Consider the following 22,912-nt stretch of genomic DNA (forward strand, 5'->3'; position numbering starts at 1 on the left):
AGCAGCTTGATAAAAGCTAGGTATAACCATGTTCCATGATAAAGTACGCTTTCAACTGCAAAAAGAAAGTTATTGGCATTCTTTTTATACATCAAAGGTTTTTATTACCTCTAAAGTTTTCTTTTGGTAACACTTATCTGCTTTAATTGTGATCACAGCCCCTGTGCTATGTGCTTTTTTATCCAGTGATAAATGAGCTGTACCTTTGCTCTGATAACTGCTTTCACAGAAATAAAACCAGTGTAAGCAGTTTAGTGTTTTATTTAACTTTATTCTTTCAATAACAATATTGCTAAATAATCTTTCTGTGTATTTCAAATAAAGTGGGTTATTCACCTGCACTAAGGCAGTTGTGCTTACTCAAAAAACAATTACCAGTGATTAGACAACTTAGCTATGATGAAACAAACAATGGGCCTTAAAAAATTATTTACATCATTCATAAGAATAAAATATACAATTTTTTTATAAAAAGTATATATTCATGTGTGTTGGAGAATTAGGATTTTACTACTAATTTCCATTTTCCATTTCCAATTTCAACCTAAAAATGCTCGAAGTATAAACATCTATAAAACTAGTAAATCTCACATGACAATTTGTAAATAGTTTTCCCCAATTACTACTGTTAGAAAAGGACAATAACCAACACTTTTTTTTAAGTCCATTAAGTTAGAAGTCATTTGACAAAGCACTTAGGCATATAAGCTAAAACAGAAGATGACAGGAACCAGGCTTTGTTACGTCTCAAACACTTCTCATACCAGAGTAAGTTTAAGGAGGGGGGTAAGGGTTATTTTCATTACATAGTAACTAGCATCATAACTACTTTTTCTACAAGGTTACCTCAAGAAAGAAAATGTCCACAATTGTGCCCAAAGTACCGAATAAACAACAAAAGTGCTTACTTCTTTGATCAGCAAACTAACACAATGGTTCCTTTACCGTGCCCCTTCAGGCTGCTGTTTTAACAGGCTACAAGAAATTCTCTATTTCTCAATACAAATGATAAACACTTGCTTATCAAAATAGTGCAAACAGGAACAAAGAAAAGTGCTGTCAACATAAGTAAACTGCAGGGGGGAAAAAAGGCAGTTGAACATCATGACCTCGCACTGTTGCTTCAGAGAAATCAGTAGTTCTTTTCTCAGCACATCAGACCAAATGTGTTTCTATTTACCGCATCATACCACTGTTACGTGGGCAATGGATCTCATCTTTTACATATCCTCCTTCATAAAAGTAAATGCACCTGTTCTTCGTATTATGCATTAAAAAAACCTCTAAAGACTTTTTCAAAACATTAATTGATCAAATCGTTAGAGTAATTAACATATACAATTCTGTCTTCCCTTTTTCCCTTTATAGCTTTCTTTGGAGTGCATAGAAAAGGCCACAGTGACACATCACATACAAAAATCAAGTTTAAGTTTTATGTAAAATACTCAAGTATTTTTAGCATTTATGTACACAAGTTTATTTACCAAACATTCTTTCTCACTCTTTCCTTAGCTGTATCTTCATCTTGTTTCTTGGACAGATGACATATTTCACCTATAAAGTCAGGCATTTAATCTTAGTACTAGGGGAAGTAAATGCCAGGAGGATCTCATTACAGAACAAGGAACACTGTCACTGCAACACTCCTGTCCTTGGGTGTCACACTGCAACACATCATAAAATGGAGCATGTCTTTTCTGTGTTCTGGTCTACAAGAGAATCACTTAAGTCTAATTTCAGAGTAGTAAGATAGATGTGATATGTTTTTCTCTAAATACTACTCCAAGTGCAGATTTTTTACTCTTGTTCAATTAATGCTTAGCTCCAGATACTGATTATCTCTGTAATCATTCCTGCTATTTCTGCTTTCAAAACTTTGTGAAAAGAAACTGAACATTTACTTAAAAAGCAGTTATGTCACAGGATAAAACATAATATTCATGCCTTTGCTTTTAAAGGGCTAAGGCTTTTATTGTATCTTGAGTTCTGCTTGTGTTTGCAGTTAGCCCTTAATGAGTATTTTTCTTAGCCCCACTACCACCTTCAGGGAGTAAGAATAGTGATCTGCTGGCTGCCACAGTCTCAGGCTTCAAATATTCTATGTTTATTTAATTTACTCCAAGACAGCATGGCTTTAGCACAAGGTATTCCCCATAACTCTTTATTCAAAATGTACATTCTACATTCTAAGGAAGATTCTTCTCTCACCACTACAACATAATTTGTGTGTCTTTTTGGGGAAAAAAAAAAAAACATAACGTGATCTTTCTCCACTATAACAAGAAAATTTAAATTCTAGTTGGATGGGAATGAATACTTAGCTGTCTGGTAACTCTCTTCTCCCCTGCTATATCAAAATTTATAACCACTTATTACAAAAGTTGCTTCTACATGGTAACCCAATGCTAGCAGCAAAACCCTTATAGCATATCAAAATGGTACATCATTTGGCATGAAGTTATTGACGGATAATTGTACAAAGTTACAGAATTCATGTAGCAATTTTAAGTGCATTTGTTAAAGTGATGTTGCATAAAGTACTGTTGGCATTAATTATTCCATTAAAAATTCTTTCCAGTAAAGAGAGAAAATACTGTAAATTTAAAAATATCACAGAACTCTAGAAACCTTGCACCTTAAATGGCTGAGGCCAAATGTAAATAATTACCATTGACTTGAATAAAAATTGCACTTGTATAAAAGAACAAAATTTAGCTCCCATTAATAACCTTCTTATTACTTTTCCAAAAAGAAGTAATAAAACATCAATAGTTCATTCCTTATGGCTTCACACAGTGAAGTTCATGCTCAATTGCCCAGAAGGAACAGTTTCTCAATAGCTATCTTTTGTGAACACGTCATCAGTTTCATCATCATTCATCCCTCTTTGATAGCGTACTGAAGAGAAGGCACTCCAGTGAAGACGCTTCTTTTTATAGAGATACCATACTAATCCGACAATGAAGACTAAGATAATTAGCAGGGCAAATGCTACAGCCACCCCGGTATGATTAGAACCTGTAACAGAACAAAACATGAATAGTCATTCTTTAAAAGAGTTTTGGTAAGAATATCTGGTCATGGGGGTTGATGCTTAGGTACCTATACACTAATAGTGCATGCATTTAGCTGAAGTTAAGGCAAGCTGCTTCATCACAGTAATAGTCTTCACTTCATCACATGGGCAGTTAGGTTCCCATATGAACCAGCATCTATTAGCTTACTTTTGATGATTCTGTTGTTAATTTCCTAATCATATTCAGGTCAGAAGGGACCTCTGAAGGTCAAAAAAACCCTATTAGTAAATGCTGTATTCATCCCAAGGTTTGTATACTTCAGAAATGTAATGAGACCCTGGAGTCTCTTGGAGTGGAAGGGAATTATGCTTCCCTTGGACTGGAAAGATCTTGTTGAGGTCTACCCTAGCAGCATGAAGTTAAATCTATTCCTGCATTTCCACTTCAGTGAGAACGTATACAAAAGCAGAAGATTCCACTGCTTCTCAGGAACTTGCTTGCTTAATGCTCAGGCAACTGCTTGCTTTCCTGTACAGAGCAGAGTATGAGGATGTAACATGAGACCCGAGTCTTTTTCTGGAGCTGTGGGGTACCATTTTCAGAAGCCTCCTCAAGACTGAAAACACAAATCTCTAGTACCTCAAGGCCAAAACCACAAATCTCCAGTACCCCAGCATCTCTTACAAGCAGAAGCCTTTCTGTTCCCACCTACACAGACTCACCCATGAGATACCCTATGGTATGAAGCGATAGCAACTACTCTACGCTCACTTTTAAGTGGAAATTTCAGTTCTCTCCCTTACCCTCTAAGTGGATAGTGAGAGCCAGAAGTAAATTCCTAGAGAATTTATTCCTGAATGCAGTTCTATGGCAAAACAGCAACAGAAAGCTCTTGCTTAGGCAGAGGTACTTCACAGGTTCTTTTGTGAATTGCACTTCCGTTATTCCAATACAGACTTTCCTCACGAAAAAAAGAAAATCCTAAATATAGTCACTACAAAATTAAGTTTCTGCTAAAATCAATGCTTCCGTACCTAAAGGAGCCTTACAAACCACTCTGCTTTGACTACGGCTGCAGTCAACTTTGGACCATGTGCCAGTTGTGGACAGGATAACACTGCATTTTTCATTGACTTCTGCAGTTTTATTTTCCCAGTTGACATAATTAACTGATGAGCCATCAAGCCAGTTCAGGGACTGATCTGTTGGGAAAAAGTTTGCTTACTTTAGATCACCAAAACATGCTATAATGCTACACAGTGTCATTCACAATCTATTGATTTCTTTGTGTTGCTAAAAGAAACAGGGCTGATTATCTATCCTGTATATTAAAAGTAATACATATGAACACATCACTTTTAGCCACACCTCTTCTCCAGACCTTTAACATTTGATGCGTTTGCAGCTGAACCATTAGGCATCAATGACGGTATCAGGGAAAATTAATTTCAGTGACTCCTGATTATCTTAAGTGTGCAACAGGAAGAGACTTAAGCTACAATGAAGTCCAAAGGGCTTTCTAACGCTAAATAAGGGATTCCAACCTCAGTCAGAAGTTACTGTAGGCTATCAACACTACAAAACTGTATTCTTATTTGAGGATTTATGTATTTTTATTTACCACATGATACATGGTTGCTACTTACCCTTAGAGATCTGAGTCAGGCCAAGCCATACGTTCTTGGTGATGAGATCATTTTCCTTTATGTGTGTGCTCACAAATGCATTTTCCTCTGCATCCCCTATAGTCAGAAGGGTTGCTGAAGGATCTGAGGGGAAGAGGAAACTTCAGAGATTTTTCATGGTGCTTGTACAGTGAGTTTTCTGTGGGAACAATTACTATGGGAAAAGATTTGCTGATCTGGGCTTGTCAAATTAGTTTGAAGTAAGCTGCAGAATAAAGATGTAATCTCCCATTCCCTAAAATACAGCATGTTACACAAGGCAGCTTCAGATGACTGGTTATTCAAGCACAAAATACAATGGGAGTAAACTTACTGCAGCTGTGGACTACATACATGGAAGATATCAAAAGGTATGCCACATTCAGAATTACTAGTCTTGTCCAAGTAATAAACCCTTTTCAAAAATATAGTTGAACAAAAGCTCAGCATTTTGCTAAGTTAATTTCTAAATCAATCCCTTATCGTGCCTCAGGTTTTTATACACAGTGTTACAGCAATTAAAGAGTAAGAGGGAGGAAAGGGTATACCAGAGACAGGCTCAAGAGCATACCCATTCTTTACAAGTATATGCAAATATAAGCCAGAAGCTTAATTTAGAGAAAGATCACTTTCTCTTTCAATTACCAGGCCAGGTAGGACTCAATAGAAAACTGCATCCAGGACTGGGAGTACTTACACCTTTTCTTTTCATCCCACATAGTGAGTTCAACTTCACATCATAATTCAATAAAAGAAAGTTATGACAGTCACTAGCTTCTAAGCTAAGAAGGTGATTAAAAATTCCATACACAAGACTGCTTATTATCATCTTCCACAACACAATTCCCCACATAGCTTATCAAAGAAGAATATCCTTTAATTTGATGTAAAATTAAGGTGGTTTTAGTGATATTATGTGCCTTTATAATATTTATAAAGTACATGCTTTGAACCATTTGATAGGTTAGCAAGCTCCCTATTAGCAGCAGCTAAAGCAAGGATATAATAAGAAAACACTGCTAACAGCACTAACTTTATTTATAATAAAGTTAATTGTACGCAAATGAAATAGTTTCCTCCGAACCATAAGCCTTAAATTTCTGAATCCTCTATCAATGGCTACTGGCATTTTACTTGCAGATATCTGTGTGCCAAACAATCTGTCAGCACACTGCAGTGTTTTATCAAGAACCTTTATCAGATGTTCAAAGATAAAGATTGCTGTTACTTTTCCTAAAGTAAAGCAGCATAAAAGCTGAAGTATAACCGGTGTAGGTTTTTGGTTGTTGGGTTTTATTTCTTTTTGAATAGTGGACTAATTACAAGTTGCAATGTGATAAAGAATCTACACATACTCAGTTTCTGGCAGACTTTCTTAGCATCTTCCACATTATATACTGAAAAATTGTAGAACGCCATGTCAAATGCGTAACAATGATCCTTATACTGTATCCATTGTAGGGTACCACTGATCTGCGGGCATCCTGAGGCTTTGCTCACTTGCTTTGGCTGTAACTGTCTGTCTGCAAAGACAAAGAAATTGATATTATTTTTGCTGCAGAAGTTTGTCCACAGTCTCTCTGTAGTAACATGACAGTCAGTATTAACAAGGGCTACTTCTCCTACCAACAACCATGATTCAATTAGCTTACATTCCTTCTTTGTGTGTCATAGATGAATTTATTTGAAAACAAGCATAAGACAAGTCCCAAAGGCCTGGGAGCCATTTATTCTTGCCTTTTAGGGGGTTTTGGAGCTTATTGTATGTGTTTGATAAAGATTTTAATTCAGAAAAAGATACATACAGTTTGATATTCATATCACAGGTGATCAAAAAAGTGACCAGGATTGTTTTAGATTTTCACCACTGGAATGGAGAGAATTGATCTTCCTTAAGTACTAAAAAGTGTTTTATTGCTCCTGATAGACAACTCTTCTTAAAGAGGGAATTGTGTAGTATTTCAGCCTTCATTTCTAGTTCTAAATACAACACGTAAAGATAGAATACATAAGACAACTACACAAAACATTAAAAATAACACTTACTGTTTGGAGGGCTATAGCAAATGGCACCTTCAGCAACGTTTGTACATTTCGTACGGTTCCAAGATCCTTTAGTATCCAACAGAACACAGTTCTCGGTAGTATTTGAGTTTTCTAATTCCCAAGGATAGTAGTCAAAGTCACTTCCATCTGACCATTCAAAATTAGCTTTACTTCCCTAAATAAAGAAAAAACGCACAACTTTTACACCACAGCATACGGTTGTGGTTTAAATCTTGTCAGTCATTAGTAAGTCATGTAGCAATATTTATCCCTTGTAGAGTGATAGATTACAGTGCAGGTGGCCTCATTTTCTAAATCCATACTAAATAAATGTGCAACATAGTTTGCATTTTTCAATCAATTCTTAACATAGAAATCCTGATTATTTGTGGGAACTGAAAAAGTGCAGCATGTTTGTAAGCTTAAACCTGCAGTGTGCCTTGTTTTATTCTATGGGGAACATTTTACTTAATTTCATCCTGCTGTTTCGTTTCAGTCTGCCTTCCTTGCTATGAACATTATTAGTTATGCTGCAAACTGCTAAACTGTTGAGATGGTCTCAGTGAGTAAAGCTGGGCATCTCAGGAATGGTTTCAGTGCTAGCTCCTACTTCAGATGCACCGCTAAAACCCATGGCAATGAAGAGTCAGTTGTGAGAAGCGGAGGGACCCATTCAGACCAAAGGGCAGGCAGAGGTAGCAAAGGTATGCACAGCAATCACAGACCTCTGCAGAGGGGTACTCCTGCTGATTAAATACTGTGACCAGGTCTGGCGATTACTGTGGGGAGCAGGGTCAGGGCCAGGGCCACAGGCTTTCAGCTCCCAGGTTAAGCAGGCAGAGGAGGAGGAGGAGGAAGACCTGCAGCTGCCTCTTGCTGTGCCTCCTGGGAGAAGGGACACATAATGTGCTGGAGAGCCAGTTCCTGAACTGCCTCAGAGAGCCTGCCTTGACCTGGACTAAACAGGCTCCATACAGCTTTGATTGCATTTGCTAATGGAATCTGATTCTACAATAAAATCTGCAGCCTCTGAAGGTAGCTTTGCAAACCGCATTTCCTTGTGCTGCAAGGAATGATGTGGGACCATTTAATTATTTTAAAATGTCAAAAGATTTGGAAAAATATTTTAGTGTGGCTACGTATACTAAAATTTAATATACTTTAACATATGTTACACAGGGCTGAAAAAGTAGAATAGAGATTTCAAGAAACTGGAAAAAAGTATCAGAATATATTTCATATCCTGTGCAGAAACTTATTTACAAGCTCTGTTACTGATGTCACCAATGGTATATACTTACATCATGAATGGACAACCCAAGCCACAGTGGATAGCCATCTTGCTTGACAATATCATCTAGGAATAACTGTTGCGATTCACTGTGTACACTTGCTAAATCACTCCTATTTTGTTTGCATTCTCTCAACGCCTCATACCACGTTAACTTTTTCTGAAGGATCCTGTATGTTCTGTTTCCATGTGGAATAGACTGAGGCAATGGAGGCTTGTGCTGTTGGGGTCCTATTTCAAAGAATAAGACGATAAGTTTGTGCACTTCATTCGTGTTACTAGGAACATACAGAAAGCATTAATATCCATCTATATCAATGTAACTCAAGCATTAGTACAAGCCACTTACAGCAAGAAAGTTATCTTTTGCTACTTCGAGCACTGTGAGCAGTTGATGGAGGAGTACAGCAAACACATTCCTTCTGATCAGGATATTACAGGAGTGATGCACAGACTGACCATATAACCCCCTAAGCCCATGACAGCTATGCCACGCATTTCACTGGGACCAAAACCAAAGCCTTATACAGCAGGGACTGCAGACTTAAAATTATGACCCTCATCCAACATTGCAATACTACACATAAATATTCTCTACTACTTACCCCTTTCGATTTTACAGGCGAGAATACTGTACACATTATAGTGATGAACATGCCAACTTTGAGAATAATTATAAATATCCCAAAACCCATCAAGATTTACACCAGCAAAAAAACTGTTCTTCTTTATGTTAGGTCTTCCCAGCCTCCAGTTATTGTAAGTCAGATGAGTTTCATCATACCACTTAAGAACTTTATCTGTGGAAAACATTGTGTATTTATTAAAACGTTGGTATAATGTGTACAAATACCATTCAAGTTTGAATATATTAATGACATTAACAGATATTCACTCTGGAAAAAATGCAGTGATACTCTAAGTTACTGTAAACGCTAAATATGTTAGCATTACTCATCCAGGCCCTTTTAAATCCTGCTTTCCAGGGAAATCAAATCTAGACTAAACAGAACATGCTGGATCCAATTATCCCTCAAACAGGAAGCAAATTCTGTTATTTTATTCTAGAAGTAGAAATATCAAGCATTATTATAGATTTGCAGTTTTACTTTAGTTGTATATCGAAACGTGCAAGAAATATGCTTAATGCTGCAAGCTTTGTCTCCAATCCAGTTATTAAGAAAAAAAACCTTAAATCTTACCACTGTCATCATAAATCACACCCAGCCAGACCCACATAGCCAGACCACTGAATGAATGAAGCTGCTCAGTAACAAAGTTATTCTCTTCTTCATCTCGAACACTCAGAACAAATGCTTCTGGGTCTGTTGAAAATTTTTTTAAAATTACTTTCTTACAAAGTCACCTTTCAATTACAAAATAAATATTTTTCTTCTGTGATTGTTAATAATTATTACAGACAGATCAAGAATATGTAAAGCCTAGACCTTTGTAACACAATAACTAAATGAACAGTGTGAAAACAATTTTCAAAGGTATTATCAACAGTGCTTCCGCTGGCTTTGTGGATAAGTGAAAGACATCAGCTCCAGAGATTTTTGTGGGTCCTACTGTCACTTCAAGTTGTATGTAGTAAAAATACTCTGCAGAGAACATAAAAATATCAGCAATCTTTCATAATTTTCTGGAACTGTTCAGTGGAGAAACAGTATTAGGAAAAAGACTGAACTGAAATCAATTCACAAAAAATAAAATAGTTTCTGGAAAGATGCAGGTCTGAAGTGCCATGAGCAATGGTTTAATATAAGAGGGAAGCTGTTCCTAGGCTTACACTTTGTTTAGGATGGACAGGAAAAGCCCACACGCTTTTCTGAATTGGACTAGTCTCAGTCTGTTTACCTAAGTGTTCCACACAGCAACGAAGGGAAAAAAACCCCATGAAGTGAATGTGACTGTAAAGCCAGAATGTTGCCAAGGGGATAACAATTACCCAGCCTGTTTAAAATTTGCATATTATAAAGAGAAAAAACACCCAACTAAAACCTTCCAATTTTTTCAGAGATCTCAGAATTTAATAGTTCCTAGCCATCTCTGTCTCCAACAATCCTACCCATGCTCTAACACTTTTTATCAGTGGTGCAAGGGCAAACAGCATTAGGCAGTGCAACGCTAATGCACATTTCCAAATGCTACAACCTTTCTCAGTGCTGCTGTCACTCTAAGACAGTGACTCAGATCTAAAACTCATCTCCCTCAAGCTGATATAAGTCCATAAATACCTGTAATATGACAAAGTACTTACTCATTTTCTTGCATAAATGATGAGCTTCTTGAGACTTCAGTTCTCTCCATCTATTTTTTGTTATCATAAAAGTGTAACAGTTGTTTCTAAATGATATCCATGGTGTATTTTTAATCTTATGTGGGCACTTAACTTGTGTAACTTGTTCTTTTTCAATCTTCTCTAAGGAAAGAAAAGACGACATTCAGGACGTGACTTATTAATAACAATACTTAACCTGACACACCACAAACCACATTCAGGTACCATTTAAAAACATGCAAGACAAATTTAAGTGCCATCCTCTAAATGTGTAATACATTATTGCTTTCAGTTTCCTCATGCTGGTGACTTTTTTAAAGTAACAAACCAGCAGTAAGCATTATCAAAGAATACGGATGCTTACAACTTTTCACAATTGTGGTGTTATGTAGGTTTAAGAATAAAATTCCTACATAAAAGTGCTAAGTGTGGGCCAATAACTAAAATCTCTTATTGCCTCTTGTATGAAGGCAGATGACCATAACAATTAAGCTACTCCTTAGATGGCAACACATGAGAGTTCTGTGGTTTTATCTAATACTCAAGGAGTGAGAAGGACTCTTCCTCCAGTTGCTTAGATTGCAAGCTCAAAATAGTTAAGGATGTCATAATGCCAAGTATACACTTTACTGTGACTCAGTATGTACAACAATGGCTTAACTGTGTCCCCTCACAGGAAAAAAACAAAACAAATTATAATGGTCGCACAGGGAAGAAATCTGTGATGATCTCTCAGACAGATCTTTTTCATTCTTCAGAAAAGGGCTGTGACACATATGTATCCCCCCTAAAAGAATCTATACCTGTCTTGTTCCAATCGGTATCTATTTAGAAGGGTTTTGTGAACTGCGAATTACTTTACTCCTTTCAATTCAGTGTCTACCTGCTATCTTCCTTCTCCCTGTAGTCATGTACCCCCTCCCTGTTTAAACTTCCATGTCTGAAGAGATTTCAGGAGGTTCAATATTAAGAGGTAAATAGTACAGAAGTAATGAATCTTCTTCCACATGCAAGTGAGGGAGATTAATATGCAACAATCTTACAGAAGCAGTGCAAAGGTAGAATCAGTTGGCAATATGAAGGGTACAGTCTGGCCCAATGCACCCATGCCAAATTCATTTGATAGGTGCATGCCCCCATATTTGAAATGTGTTTCTTTTTTTCCTGGCATGCAAATTAGCCTGTCTGAGGAAATGTAAATTAAAAAAAAAGTTGTAATTTTGAAGTTACAATCTGGAATTATCAAATATGCTTCATAATGAAACAAAATCCAGCTTTTATAAATATTATGCTAGGATACATACTTTCTGATGCATAGCAAATAGCACCTCGATTTTCAGAGGAGCAGTCAGAAGTTTTCCAGAAGCCATCAGTATCCAAAAACACACATTCTTCGTTTGTTTCTTCATCATCTTCAGACCAGCGACTAAAACTAACATGTTTCCCATCCAGCCAGCCATAATGTTTTCCACCCTAGAATTGTATAAATAAAAGGGATGAGCTACATAGTAAAAAATATTAGGTACAGAAAATGATATATTTACATTGGCTAGACATTTACAGTGTCTCTGGTGAGAACTAAGTGTTCCACTGCCCTCACAATCTGATCTGCTGTTCACGATATAACAAGCTCTGTTATTTTAAGTTTTGCAGTTGCAAAAATATGAATTAGCTGAAGTGGATGCAAATTACCAAATGGTGATATTTAACTACTATGCTTATGGAGGAAGGCCTGGCAATGAGATGTCCAAATTGCATCATTTGCACCTGCAAATCAGTGGTGGATACAATTATCTGGACTTGGAAAACTGGTAATATCTGAGAATAAGGCCCAGTCTCAGTTACCACACACTGAGTTGAAGGCAATCTATTAAATACTTAACTGATTTAATAAATCAGATGTGTTCCTGCCCTGGAGAATGCAGGAGCAGTAAGAAAAAACCCACATACAACAAGCATACCATCCTTTAAGAATCTTACATTTAAAAGTTTTCTTCAGGAAATCCCCCTGCTGCTTTGTAATTTAATTTATCTTGTATCTTTCTTTTGTGCCTATGATTCCAGCACTGGAGTAACAAGTTCTGTTGACCAGTTTCATTATCGTTTCCTTTTATGTGACTTTTTAATTGTGCCCAAATAACAAAGTGTTGCAACAGTGAAAAGCCAGTGCATGCCTGAGTTGCATGCAGCAAAATGAATCATTTGATCTTTGCTTACAGATAAAAATTCAAAAGAGGAGGGAAAATAGCTTGTTCTGGTTTCCCCATCTTCACTAAGATTAAATGCCTGTTTCCTTTTAAAAATATTCTCCATAAACCATATACTTAAATTTCTATTTCCCCCCCCCCCTTACGTTGCCTAGAATACTCAGTAGCCCATTACTGACATAGGAAGATCATAACACCACAGATGTGGAGTTAGCACCATTAAGCTCTGTAGGTAAGGCACTTCTCAAATTTTAACTTTTTTCTTGCAATCATCTCAAGACTCGTATGCTTGACAAAAAAGTTAAACCCTGCAATCAAGTCCAAGGCATTTCATTAATAGCTGAAAAAGCTCTCAATCCACAATGAAGATCTTCAAGAGGTCCTCTGGCTAATAAAAGCAAATCAGTACCTCCTGCATTGACTTTTTCAAAGACAAAAACAAATCGAATAAAAAAGGAAATCCCACTAACCTGTCTCAGGCACGTCTCCCTCTAACTCAAAACACAGGCACAAATAACATTAAGTAACAATAGAGTCTAAGTTAAACTTTAGAAATGTATCTCCAGAAGCATTCAATGAATCATGCTGGATTTTATTTGCCACTTCTAGTTGCTCCCTTTTAAACCAGGTTTTGGGTGGTCTTTCTAGAGTGGTACTGTAAACAGTGGCGATGATATTAAATGGAAACACTAATTACCCATTCGTTAACAAAAGAGACAAAGCTGATTCAGCTATCTATGTAGCTGCCACTCTACAATATATCCTTCTGTCCTATAATCTTTTAAAAGAATTGTCTCCTCATCATCAATCCATACAGTGGAGTTCAACAACTATGTAACTTTAAGAACTGAAGATTTAGAACATTAATCTTGGGACCCTCCAGGTGGTTATCCCTAAATGAAAACAGTTACCCCAGAAATTAATTTTTCATTGTATTCCTTTATTCCAGTTTCTAGTTCACAGAACTCTAAAAATTACCTTAAGCCACAGTCTGAGGGGAAAACAAAACTTACATCTCTGCTGAAGAGTCCAATCCACAGCGGGTAATTATGAAGGGCAGCTTGAACAGCAAGAAAAGCCTGCTGGAACTGATCTGTGATGCTAACCAGCTGCATCTTGTTATTTATGCATGCAGCCATTGCATCATTCCAGGACAAATTTTTTGGAATTACCATGTATTCAACATTTTGATAGCTCAATGTTTCATTAAGGACTTGTTCTGTCTGGTTATCAGCAGCTCCTATATGTAAGAAATAAATTCAGTTATTAGATGGCTCAACACTGGAATGCATTTTAAAGTCACAATTTCTCTGCAACAAACAGAAAAACCTGTTTGAATTCCCCCAGGAAAAAAAATATTCTTCAGCAGTAGATTAGGCTAATAATTATAGTTAGAAGCAAATATCTTTGACTCTTTAGATAGAAAATATATATATATATATATATATTTTCTAAAAAAAAAAAAAAGGATTATTTTCAGCCAGTCTATTTTTATACATCTTTCTCTCAACTTAGGTTCACATCTTCTTATATTTGCTATTTTTAGCTAACTGCTAAATAATTTTAACTCAATAAATAGAATTCTTAACATATTCTATAACTTTAAATACATGAATGGGAGAGAGCAACTGCTCTCTGCTGCAATATAGCAACAGCTAAACTTGACTCATTTATCTCTGTGGAGCCTGTGGATTTATATTTATGCAAATCTAATGGGCCACGAAACTTGTCTATGCAGATCTTAGTACAGCAGTCTCAGAATTCCTTATTGTCACCCATAGGTGTAGGGTAAATTGATTTTGCCTCCACTAATTGCAGAAAATCCACCTTGCATAGGGAGGGGTATAATTCAGCATTCAGTGTTTAGAGCACAAATAGTACCAGTTATCAGCATCATACTTGAAGGCATACAGCTCAGCGATGCATAGCAACTACAGTTAATAAAAGATGCAAACATTCCCATGAACGGTAAGTTAAAGCATGCAAACCTAGTAACCCCAAATTTTTATGCACAACCAAAAATAGATTGGTTCTCCAAAAGGGAGAAAACCCCTGACATTTAAAATATCTCAAGCAGAAAAAGGCTCACAGGGTGGGGGGGAAAATCACTATCAACAGGATATAAATGGCTGATTGAGAGGCTGATAGGGCCATTTTCCAAAACACAGGAAGACAGAACTATAATATTAATTTCATATTTACAGCTTTCAATACATCAGAAAAGTGACAAGGCTGAAAACAGATTGTTTCAAGCAGTTTGCATCTGCTGCCAAATGCTTTCACTTAGTAAACAGCTACAAAAAAGAACCATGGAACCAAGGGTGCCATCACACATCAAGGGGTACCAAATTGGAAACAAGGTAGTAAGGAAGATGTCCATTTCTGAAGGAAGTAATTGCCAATGATTAACGTCTCAAGAAGTTCTGCAAATCACAATCATGCCAAGATTTCCATGGAACATGAACCTTCTTTTTCCCCAGGATAAAGCCCTAGGCAACCTGGATTCTCTCACAGCTGTCCCTGCAACTTGCTGAGGACCCTTCCAACCTGAATTACTCTTAGATCCCTAATACAATGATGATAAAAGACCAGACCGTACCAGGACACATTCTCTGGCAGTCCATAAACCTCTCATTACACTTTCTATAGCTGTGGCAAGGAAGAAGTGCTTAGTATTTTAGTCAGACCAGACTAATAATCTATTGATCTACACCGATATACTGTTAACCTCCTATTAATAAAAATCCTCTTTTTGAATTTTTATAACTAACATCTCTTCCATCCAGACTTCTAATCTGGACACTTGGAATTTCTGAAGTATTTGGCACTGAAATAAAGATTTTTTTTATTTTTGTATTAAATGCAAGGCAGGGGGGAGGAATCTCTTTGCCTATTTGAGAATTAAGAGGGTGGGCATATTCTTGGGTGTTTTGCACACCTGTGGTTTTTTTTTTTTTTAGAAGATAGCATGACTTAAAAGGATTATTTACATAGAGGAACGTACTCAGAAGTGGGTGTGCTGAACATCAGCCCTTAGCAGTAATTAAATGTGTATAATAGCTATATGTGTTTGATCTGATTCCAGTAATTGGTATCGACCAACCCACGTGGCTATATCAGAATATTATTTTTAGTTCAGATTAAGAAAACCCACTCACGCCAACGGATCTGTATGAAGCTAGGGAAAGCTGCATCAATCCAAATCGTCACTCTCCATGTATGCCCTCAAGTTTGCTCCGGGGAGACTGTTTTCAACGTTAAGAGTATATGATACCTCATATTCTGATAGTGCTAAAAAACACAGGATATGTTTAAGGGGGATGGAAATGTTGTGAGATTCCTCCCCAGGGCTTCTCACTTCCACAGTTCTGAAGAGGAAAAAGGAGTCCCTTGTTCCATCCCTTGATGTACATGACCTCTTATACCCACAGAACACTAAAGCCCCATCTGCTGAAGTATGGTTACATTGAAACCACACAGAATTTCTCAGGAAAACAGATTCCATCTGAACTGGGCTATGAAAAATGAAAGGGAAACTTCTGAATGGCTGATAAAATAGGTCCCAGATCATCCTCCACACTCTGCTTTTCCAAAATTTACCTGCTCAGTCTCTACAAGAATCTCGCTCTTCAAGTGCAACAATTTACATGCATTAAAAGGTCTCCTGGCACACACATCTTAACTGCAAACTCTGGCTGTAATTTAATTTGACTTTTCAGACTTACCTATAGGCCGCTGGCATATACCTAAGAAGTGCCTGTCAGCACAAGCAGTGAAATTCCATGTTCCAACATACTGTGATTTGGGATCATTGAGGATTACACCGCACTGATTGTTAAATTCTTCATCAAAAAGCTGAAAACCAGAAATACACTTATCAGACTCAAACAGGGCATAAACATAGTAGCGTAGAGAAGGTGAAGTAATACAAGGCTAGGAGAACCCGAGCTGTCTGAACTTGTTTAGGAAGTTTCAAAGGAGTGGTACAATACAGCTTACCTATTTTACAAACACTACCAAGTGCCTGGACTCAGAAAAAATTCATAAGTTAAATACAGGGGAGAATATTAAATGCTTAAAATAAATCTCGTTTGTAGGTGTGATTCTATTACATTTATTACGTTTCACCTTGGGTAGAGCAGTAAGCAAAATACCAATGTATAATGGTTTACAGATGCATTCTAAGTATAACTGAACCAAGAGTTATTGATGACATCTTTTTGATGACTGGTTTTTTTTCATGTAGTCTTTAAATTGCAAATAGAAGTTCCGGAAGAGTCATTAAATGGTTGTTTCAGCTTTTTGCCTTCACCTTCCAGTGTTCCATATCTCAGTTCAGAAGTTGTCAACCAAATAAAGGTAAACAGAACTAAATTACTGCCAGTCACTTTGTTTGCCAATTAAAACCACTAACTGGGGGATTTGGTCTGTAACATATTTTTTGGCTTTTTTTTTTTTTTTTTTTTTTTTTATACAGTCAATATTCCAAATTTTATTACTCCATAGTCAAAAAAAGGCAGAAGCCAGAACTTACGTCCAGTGGAATTTTCCTTAATCTTCCTGTCAGGAGTGGGTGAAAGTTGCTATACAACAGTCTACTCTCATCTATCCATTTGTTTTCCCTTGTGCTGAACAGAAACTGCAAACCAATCCAAATATCTTTTGGCATACCAGGAAGCAAGGATGTTATATAATCTGTTGGGCAGAACAGTAAATGTACATATTGTGGTTCAGAAAACAACAGTAAACATCTGAGAAAAAAACTTCACATAAACAAGATAATGCAATCCGTTTGTATTAACTTCATTTTCCCAGCCCTTTATGATTGCCAAATGCTTATCATCCCTTCCTTCTAGAACATCTTTCATGTTGATTTTATCTGAAAGAAGACTATTGGTATTTGTCCCCCAAATTCTCAGCTGCGGAGCAGGCAGTGGATTTAAACTGTTTCTCTGCCCACTGCTTTGTATTATTGCACTTCCATCCAAATTTCAAAGGCTGTTTTTCCACAGGTCTGCAAGATCTCCTATTGTCTCCCTGCAGAGATAACAGAAGAGCTCCCTCCTCCCCTCTCTGAATTGACAGAGGAAGTCTTATCTCCCATCTTCCTCTCCTACCAATGTATACCATAAATCAGAACCACTTCTTGGATTCTGGCAGAGTTTGCCCACCCCATCATCATAGAAAGCAGGACAGGACAAAGGAAGTCAGGTTTAGTTGAAAAAAAAATTCAGCCATGAAAACCTTACATCAGACCCTTCTTAGTGAGCATTCTGGCAGGAAACAATGGGATTTGGTAACCCCCCAGGCACCAAAGCATTCACTGAGCTTGTCTAGATTAGGAAGACAAATTGAAGCTATATAATTAGCTACTGCTGTCTTGTCTTAACTATTGGCCACATGCCAGACTAGCTGCAGCCTATTTTCTGAGCAAAGCCATTGAAGATTTACATGTCAGGGCTAGCCAGTCACCTAATGCCACTGGGAAGAGTAGAAGCAGCCTACAGAAAGAGGCATGTTTCTTTAAGACAATCGGGCCTTCTTTCCAGCTAGGCAGCCTCCACCATAGGGGGGAAAGAAAAACAAACAAAAAATAGTAACAAAACATTTCCATATGCACCAAAACAGACAAAACATCCTGCTATGTAACATTTCAGAATGGCTATGCTTTTGCAATCTTAAAAGCATTCAAAAACTCTCAGGTTGCAGACATGTATATTCCTGTATGGTTACAGGCCTATTCCTCCCCAATAACAGCATTTAAAAAATTACCATTCACCTGCTGCCTGCAGGTACACTAATGGCCTCCCTAGTCCACTCTCCACATTCCACTTGGCAAGAGGTTATTTGCTTATAAAGAAAATACACACTGTGCACATTGCAGAATTCAGATATGCCTGCAGAGAACTGTTAGTTATCCACAAGAATATAAATACAGCTGTCTCATTCAGCAGTTTACTGCTAACCATTACTTGCAGTGATGCGAATGCATTTCTTCCTCACTACATTTACCTCAATGACTCTAGTTGATGAGACAGGTGAGAGGCAGGTCCCAAAGGTGGAACAACTCTGTGTTTTGCAGCCCCCTGCCTTCTGCCCTCCTATCAGTGTCCTGGAGAGCCTGCAGGTGGTCGGTTTAGATACACTGCTGTATTAAGCTGCTCAGCACACTTAGACATTGTGTTTGCCATCTCGTTCCCACACAGACAGCTGAGCTCGTCTCGGAAGCAGGTCCTAAGGTGGTTTTCACAGCGCAAAGTCTACAGTCTCAGTTAGGTTTCAGCTTGCAAAGCAAAACATGGGAATGCAGTGGTGACCCTTCTATCCTCAACCCTTAATGCAAGGTTTTATAATTTTTTCTTTTTATTACAGGTTAAGATCATACAGAGAAGCTGCTCTTCAAACTGGCTCAAATGCTTGCTGACTGCATTTCCATGTTATGTTTCCAGTGATGCAAACAACAAGACAGCATGTTTTTAACTGGTCTTGGATTTTTAGAATGCTCCCAGTATGCCTGTAGATAACCAAGTGATTTTATGCTCAAGTTCTTAAGCAGAACTGTACTGAATTTGGAAGAGAAGCTGTATACTAAAAGTGTCCCCAGTTCACCATCGTACCTTGCTCAGCTTGATTTGAGATAGATGGAAGAGAGCCTCCAAAAGTTACACACTTCTCATTAGCTGCATTAAATGTTAAATATTCGGGTTTCATCTTTAGAAAACACTGAAAAAAAAATAATGAAACTGATTTTCATCATACCTTCCCAAGAAATACCTTTCGTCATTGCTTCCTAAGAAATAACTCATAAGAAAAGGTTCTTACACCAACCCTAAAAACTCACTTTTCATTTCCTGCGATAACATAATTATTTTTCTCAGAAAGCAAAGGAAATGATACTAGCTGCTTGCATTTATTAATAGATTCAACAGAATAGCTAAATATAAAATGATCCCACTGACTAACTCCTCATTCACTCAGGATTAGAATTCAGTAATTTTTAATTGGCTGCATAAGGATCATGTACTCTTTTAAGAATAAGAATTCACACGTGAACTCTCAAGTCAGATAGGGTTGGGCCAGGAACCTGTACTGTAATGCATTACATTTTGGGAGAAACTACATGGGAACTCAAAAGCTATATTCTGCAGTGATGTGACGTAAATTTGCAAACCTTGACACAATGTAACGTGCAGATCTGATGCATGCTCCTTCTTATGTACAGAATAATGTTGGGCCAAATAAGAGGAATCAGCCTCACTAAGACTTCAGATGACTACCTTAAAACATAGTCTTGAAATATACCATAGTATGGCTTCTGACCTGCTGGTTCATTCTTAAAAGCTGCTTCTAATTCTTAAGTGAGTTAAGTCCTTAAGGCAACTTAGGAAGCAGAGTGTCTGCCAGCTTGCTGCCTGCCTATGTTTAATCAGTGAGAGAATCAAGACACTTCTGCCACAGAAACCTCATCCTTTCCCTTTCTAATCCTTCTCTTGCTTCAAAGCAGAGCCCAAGATTAGACAATACAACCAACATTCTTGGACTTAAATATGGGGTGATGGGAAAGCAAAAATCCTGAAAATTACTGCTTTGAAATTAAGAAACCATCAATCCTGAATAAAGGACAGAGAAGCAGGGGAGATGATTTTAATCACTACACATAGTTTTCAAAAGCCACCTCCCAGTCCATTCCTGAGTACAGGGGCTACTTCCTCACCTCTTTCAGCAGGGCACTCCAGCTTACTGGACTATGAAAAAAAGGTAAGGATGATCGATCTTAGTACCTTATTCCGGAACTGATGCCAACCTTTACGGCAACCTCCTCTGACTGGACGGTAACTGGGATCATGTTTCTCCAGTAAGGAGGCATTATTTTTTTCACAGATGAAGGGCAGTTTCACATTACAGTTAACTGGGTAGTCTGCAAAAATGGAAGTTTTAAAAAACAGTTACGGTAATGTCTATCATGCTCCAAGTGCCATCCATACTTTATGACATGGCAAAGACCAATCTGAAGTCCTTTACAGTGCAACCACAATGAAGTACTATGCAATCTAAAGCATTAAAAAGTAACAGCAGAGCAAAAGACAAACGTAAATTATTTATATCAGACAGTAATACAACATTCCTAAAGATCCAGAGTCTGATCTCTTACTTCCAGTAATAACATTTCATATAGGCAGAGACAACTTCAAAACAGAAAAAACATGAAGTAAGAAGACTTTGAATATGAGGACTAATCTCATATTCTGGCATAGAGGGCATGTGACCTAAAGGTCATTAAACCAAAAGGAATCCTTTAACATCTGCATGGAGAGCATCTGGCATATACTGCTTTACTTGACTCCTACAGTAACTGGACTGGTTTCCTAAACAAGACCAATTTTTGGTAATGGGAATGAAAACGGGTCAGCAGCATGCAACAGAATTGGGAAAATGTGCTTTAAAGTGGAAACGGTAGTAGTCGGGAGGAACTGTTTGTTCTCCAGGGGATATACATTTTCCCCAATATAAAACAATGTTGAAAAAAGGAAGTAAGAAGCTTCAAGTACCACCAGGTGGCATTTCCATTACTTTGTGTACCTCTTCCAGTATGACTCCACTACTCAATGAAATCTGCATCTCCAGATGCATATGCAGTTGCAAGTATCCAGTCAAGCTCCTCTAACTAACACAACTCTAAGACTTAATTTCCAGAACTCAGCATATGTAGCATAAACAAAAAAGGTAACAACCAAAACAAGATTTGACCTCATTAATTTATGTCAGTCAATCAAAAAATTGTCATCTGAATTTGGGTTTGCCTCTGGTCATCAAGAAATATTACCATGGCTTCTACCATGAGGAAGAAATGAATGATTCAAAATTCAATCAGATTACCACCAAGAAGCCATTCACTCCTAACTCAATTTGCATTCAATATAAGAGTTTGGGCTGAACAGTAATTACTTTTTTTTTTAAAAAATATAATGACAGACAGGGGTGAAAAAATAAAACCAGCCATACCTCTATACCAGTTCTTTCTAGAAACGTACCAGCAGTCTCTCAGGAATCGATCATGGAAGCGTGAAAATAACTGTAAACTGGATATAAACATTTCAGAGTCAATCTCCAATACAGTGTGATCTTCAAAAGGAAACTGATAGCAACAGAGCCAGTGCAAACGAAAATTTGGGCTGGTAACTGTTTCTAGGAGATGCCCTACAACACTGGAAGGACAGAGCAGGGAAAAACTAGACGAGGAACAAATACGTGGTAGGTTCAGTAATTATGTACCATGCCCAAATTAATTTTGTTGAGATGTGCAGAATGAGGGTAGGAGGTTATTTATCACCATACTGCAATCGCAGGACACTGACAGGACAAGTGAGGAGAATGAGCAGTAACCTGTTTTATTTTCACAGTAGTGTACTGCTATAGTATTTTGGAAAGGGAAGAATTTTCCTTGTAAGAAGCCCATGATCCTTTGCTGCAGCCATGAATGGCATGATGCAAGGTTTGCTGTGAGCCATTTCTGCTCTACAGGGCTATACTATAAGCCCTCCAAGATTTTGGCATTAACTAACTGGAAGAGTGATGTCTTGAACCAACGCCCCATTCCCTGACCTTAGGTATTTCTCAGATATCCTCAGAGCCAATAGGCAAGGTTTTTTTCAGAATCTTTTTTTTTGTTTCAATTCCCCAATTAACAGAACATAGAAGTGGGTTCAAAAATCCAATAAAAGCATTTTAAAGATCAATGGAATACATTAGCTACTAGGACCACAGATTTCAAGGATTCACATAACAAGACTAAGATGTCAAAGCCCAACAGCCTCAAAACTAGAGGCTCCGATAGCATACAAGAAATGGATTATGAATTCAGTTATTACTAAATTATTATGAATTAAAATTTTTTGTTGATGCTTGTAATGGGAATAGCACTCAGAATTTAGCAGCTAATTAAAGTATTTCAACAATATTTTGAAATATACACACTTTCTAATTGTACACCCATACTGTCTTAACCACTGTTTGCTTTGTCTGAGCACCACACAGTTCTACTGTCTCTGGTTTAGGTACTCTATGGTCTAAGCTTAGCATGGCAAGAATAGGTGCAGGTACATGTGAACAAAAGTGGAGAACAGCAGTCACTGAATAACGCTGTATTTTTTTCTAGCTTAGTTCAAATTATTTATCTTACTTCTTTGCAATGGTACAGAAGAAGTAACATTTACAAATTTGGGGATAAAATATTTTCCTTAGAAACTATTCTAGTTAACCATATTCCTAAAAAGCACATCAAAAAAGCTTACAATAAAGCATCCCATAATTATTCTACATACGGTGAATGATAGCTGTAGCCATAATCAATAAACTTCAGCCACCACTTCTGTTCGCTGTTTGATAACTGTGAAATAAAGAAC

The 22,912-nt window shown here is 37.3% G+C and overlaps 1 protein-coding gene across 1 annotated transcript in view; it reads right to left on the minus strand.

Annotated features, from left to right (window-relative positions):
* Positions 1 to 250: 250 nt before the first annotated feature.
* Positions 251 to 22,912, minus strand: part of LY75 (lymphocyte antigen 75) — a 46,760-nt gene continuing 24,098 nt past the window's right edge. The window contains exons 19-35 of the mRNA XM_074828950.1: positions 22,832 to 22,896; positions 21,513 to 21,589; positions 20,291 to 20,427; positions 19,127 to 19,232; positions 17,044 to 17,204; positions 16,235 to 16,364; positions 13,523 to 13,749; positions 11,607 to 11,775; positions 10,282 to 10,443; positions 9,221 to 9,343; positions 8,624 to 8,818; positions 8,029 to 8,249; positions 6,728 to 6,902; positions 6,037 to 6,204; positions 4,664 to 4,786; positions 4,052 to 4,219; positions 251 to 3,018 (exon numbers count right to left, since the gene is read on the minus strand). Of these exons, the coding sequence (XP_074685051.1) occupies positions 2,834 to 3,018; positions 4,052 to 4,219; positions 4,664 to 4,786; positions 6,037 to 6,204; positions 6,728 to 6,902; positions 8,029 to 8,249; positions 8,624 to 8,818; positions 9,221 to 9,343; positions 10,282 to 10,443; positions 11,607 to 11,775; positions 13,523 to 13,749; positions 16,235 to 16,364; positions 17,044 to 17,204; positions 19,127 to 19,232; positions 20,291 to 20,427; positions 21,513 to 21,589; positions 22,832 to 22,896 (2,592 nt within the window). The 3' untranslated portion in view covers positions 251 to 2,833. The remainder of the gene's footprint in view (positions 3,019 to 4,051; positions 4,220 to 4,663; positions 4,787 to 6,036; positions 6,205 to 6,727; positions 6,903 to 8,028; positions 8,250 to 8,623; positions 8,819 to 9,220; positions 9,344 to 10,281; positions 10,444 to 11,606; positions 11,776 to 13,522; positions 13,750 to 16,234; positions 16,365 to 17,043; positions 17,205 to 19,126; positions 19,233 to 20,290; positions 20,428 to 21,512; positions 21,590 to 22,831; positions 22,897 to 22,912) is intronic.

Source organism: Strix aluco, chromosome 6 (assembly GCF_031877795.1).
Source record: "Strix aluco isolate bStrAlu1 chromosome 6, bStrAlu1.hap1, whole genome shotgun sequence".
Taxonomy (NCBI): Eukaryota; Metazoa; Chordata; class Aves; order Strigiformes; family Strigidae; genus Strix; species Strix aluco.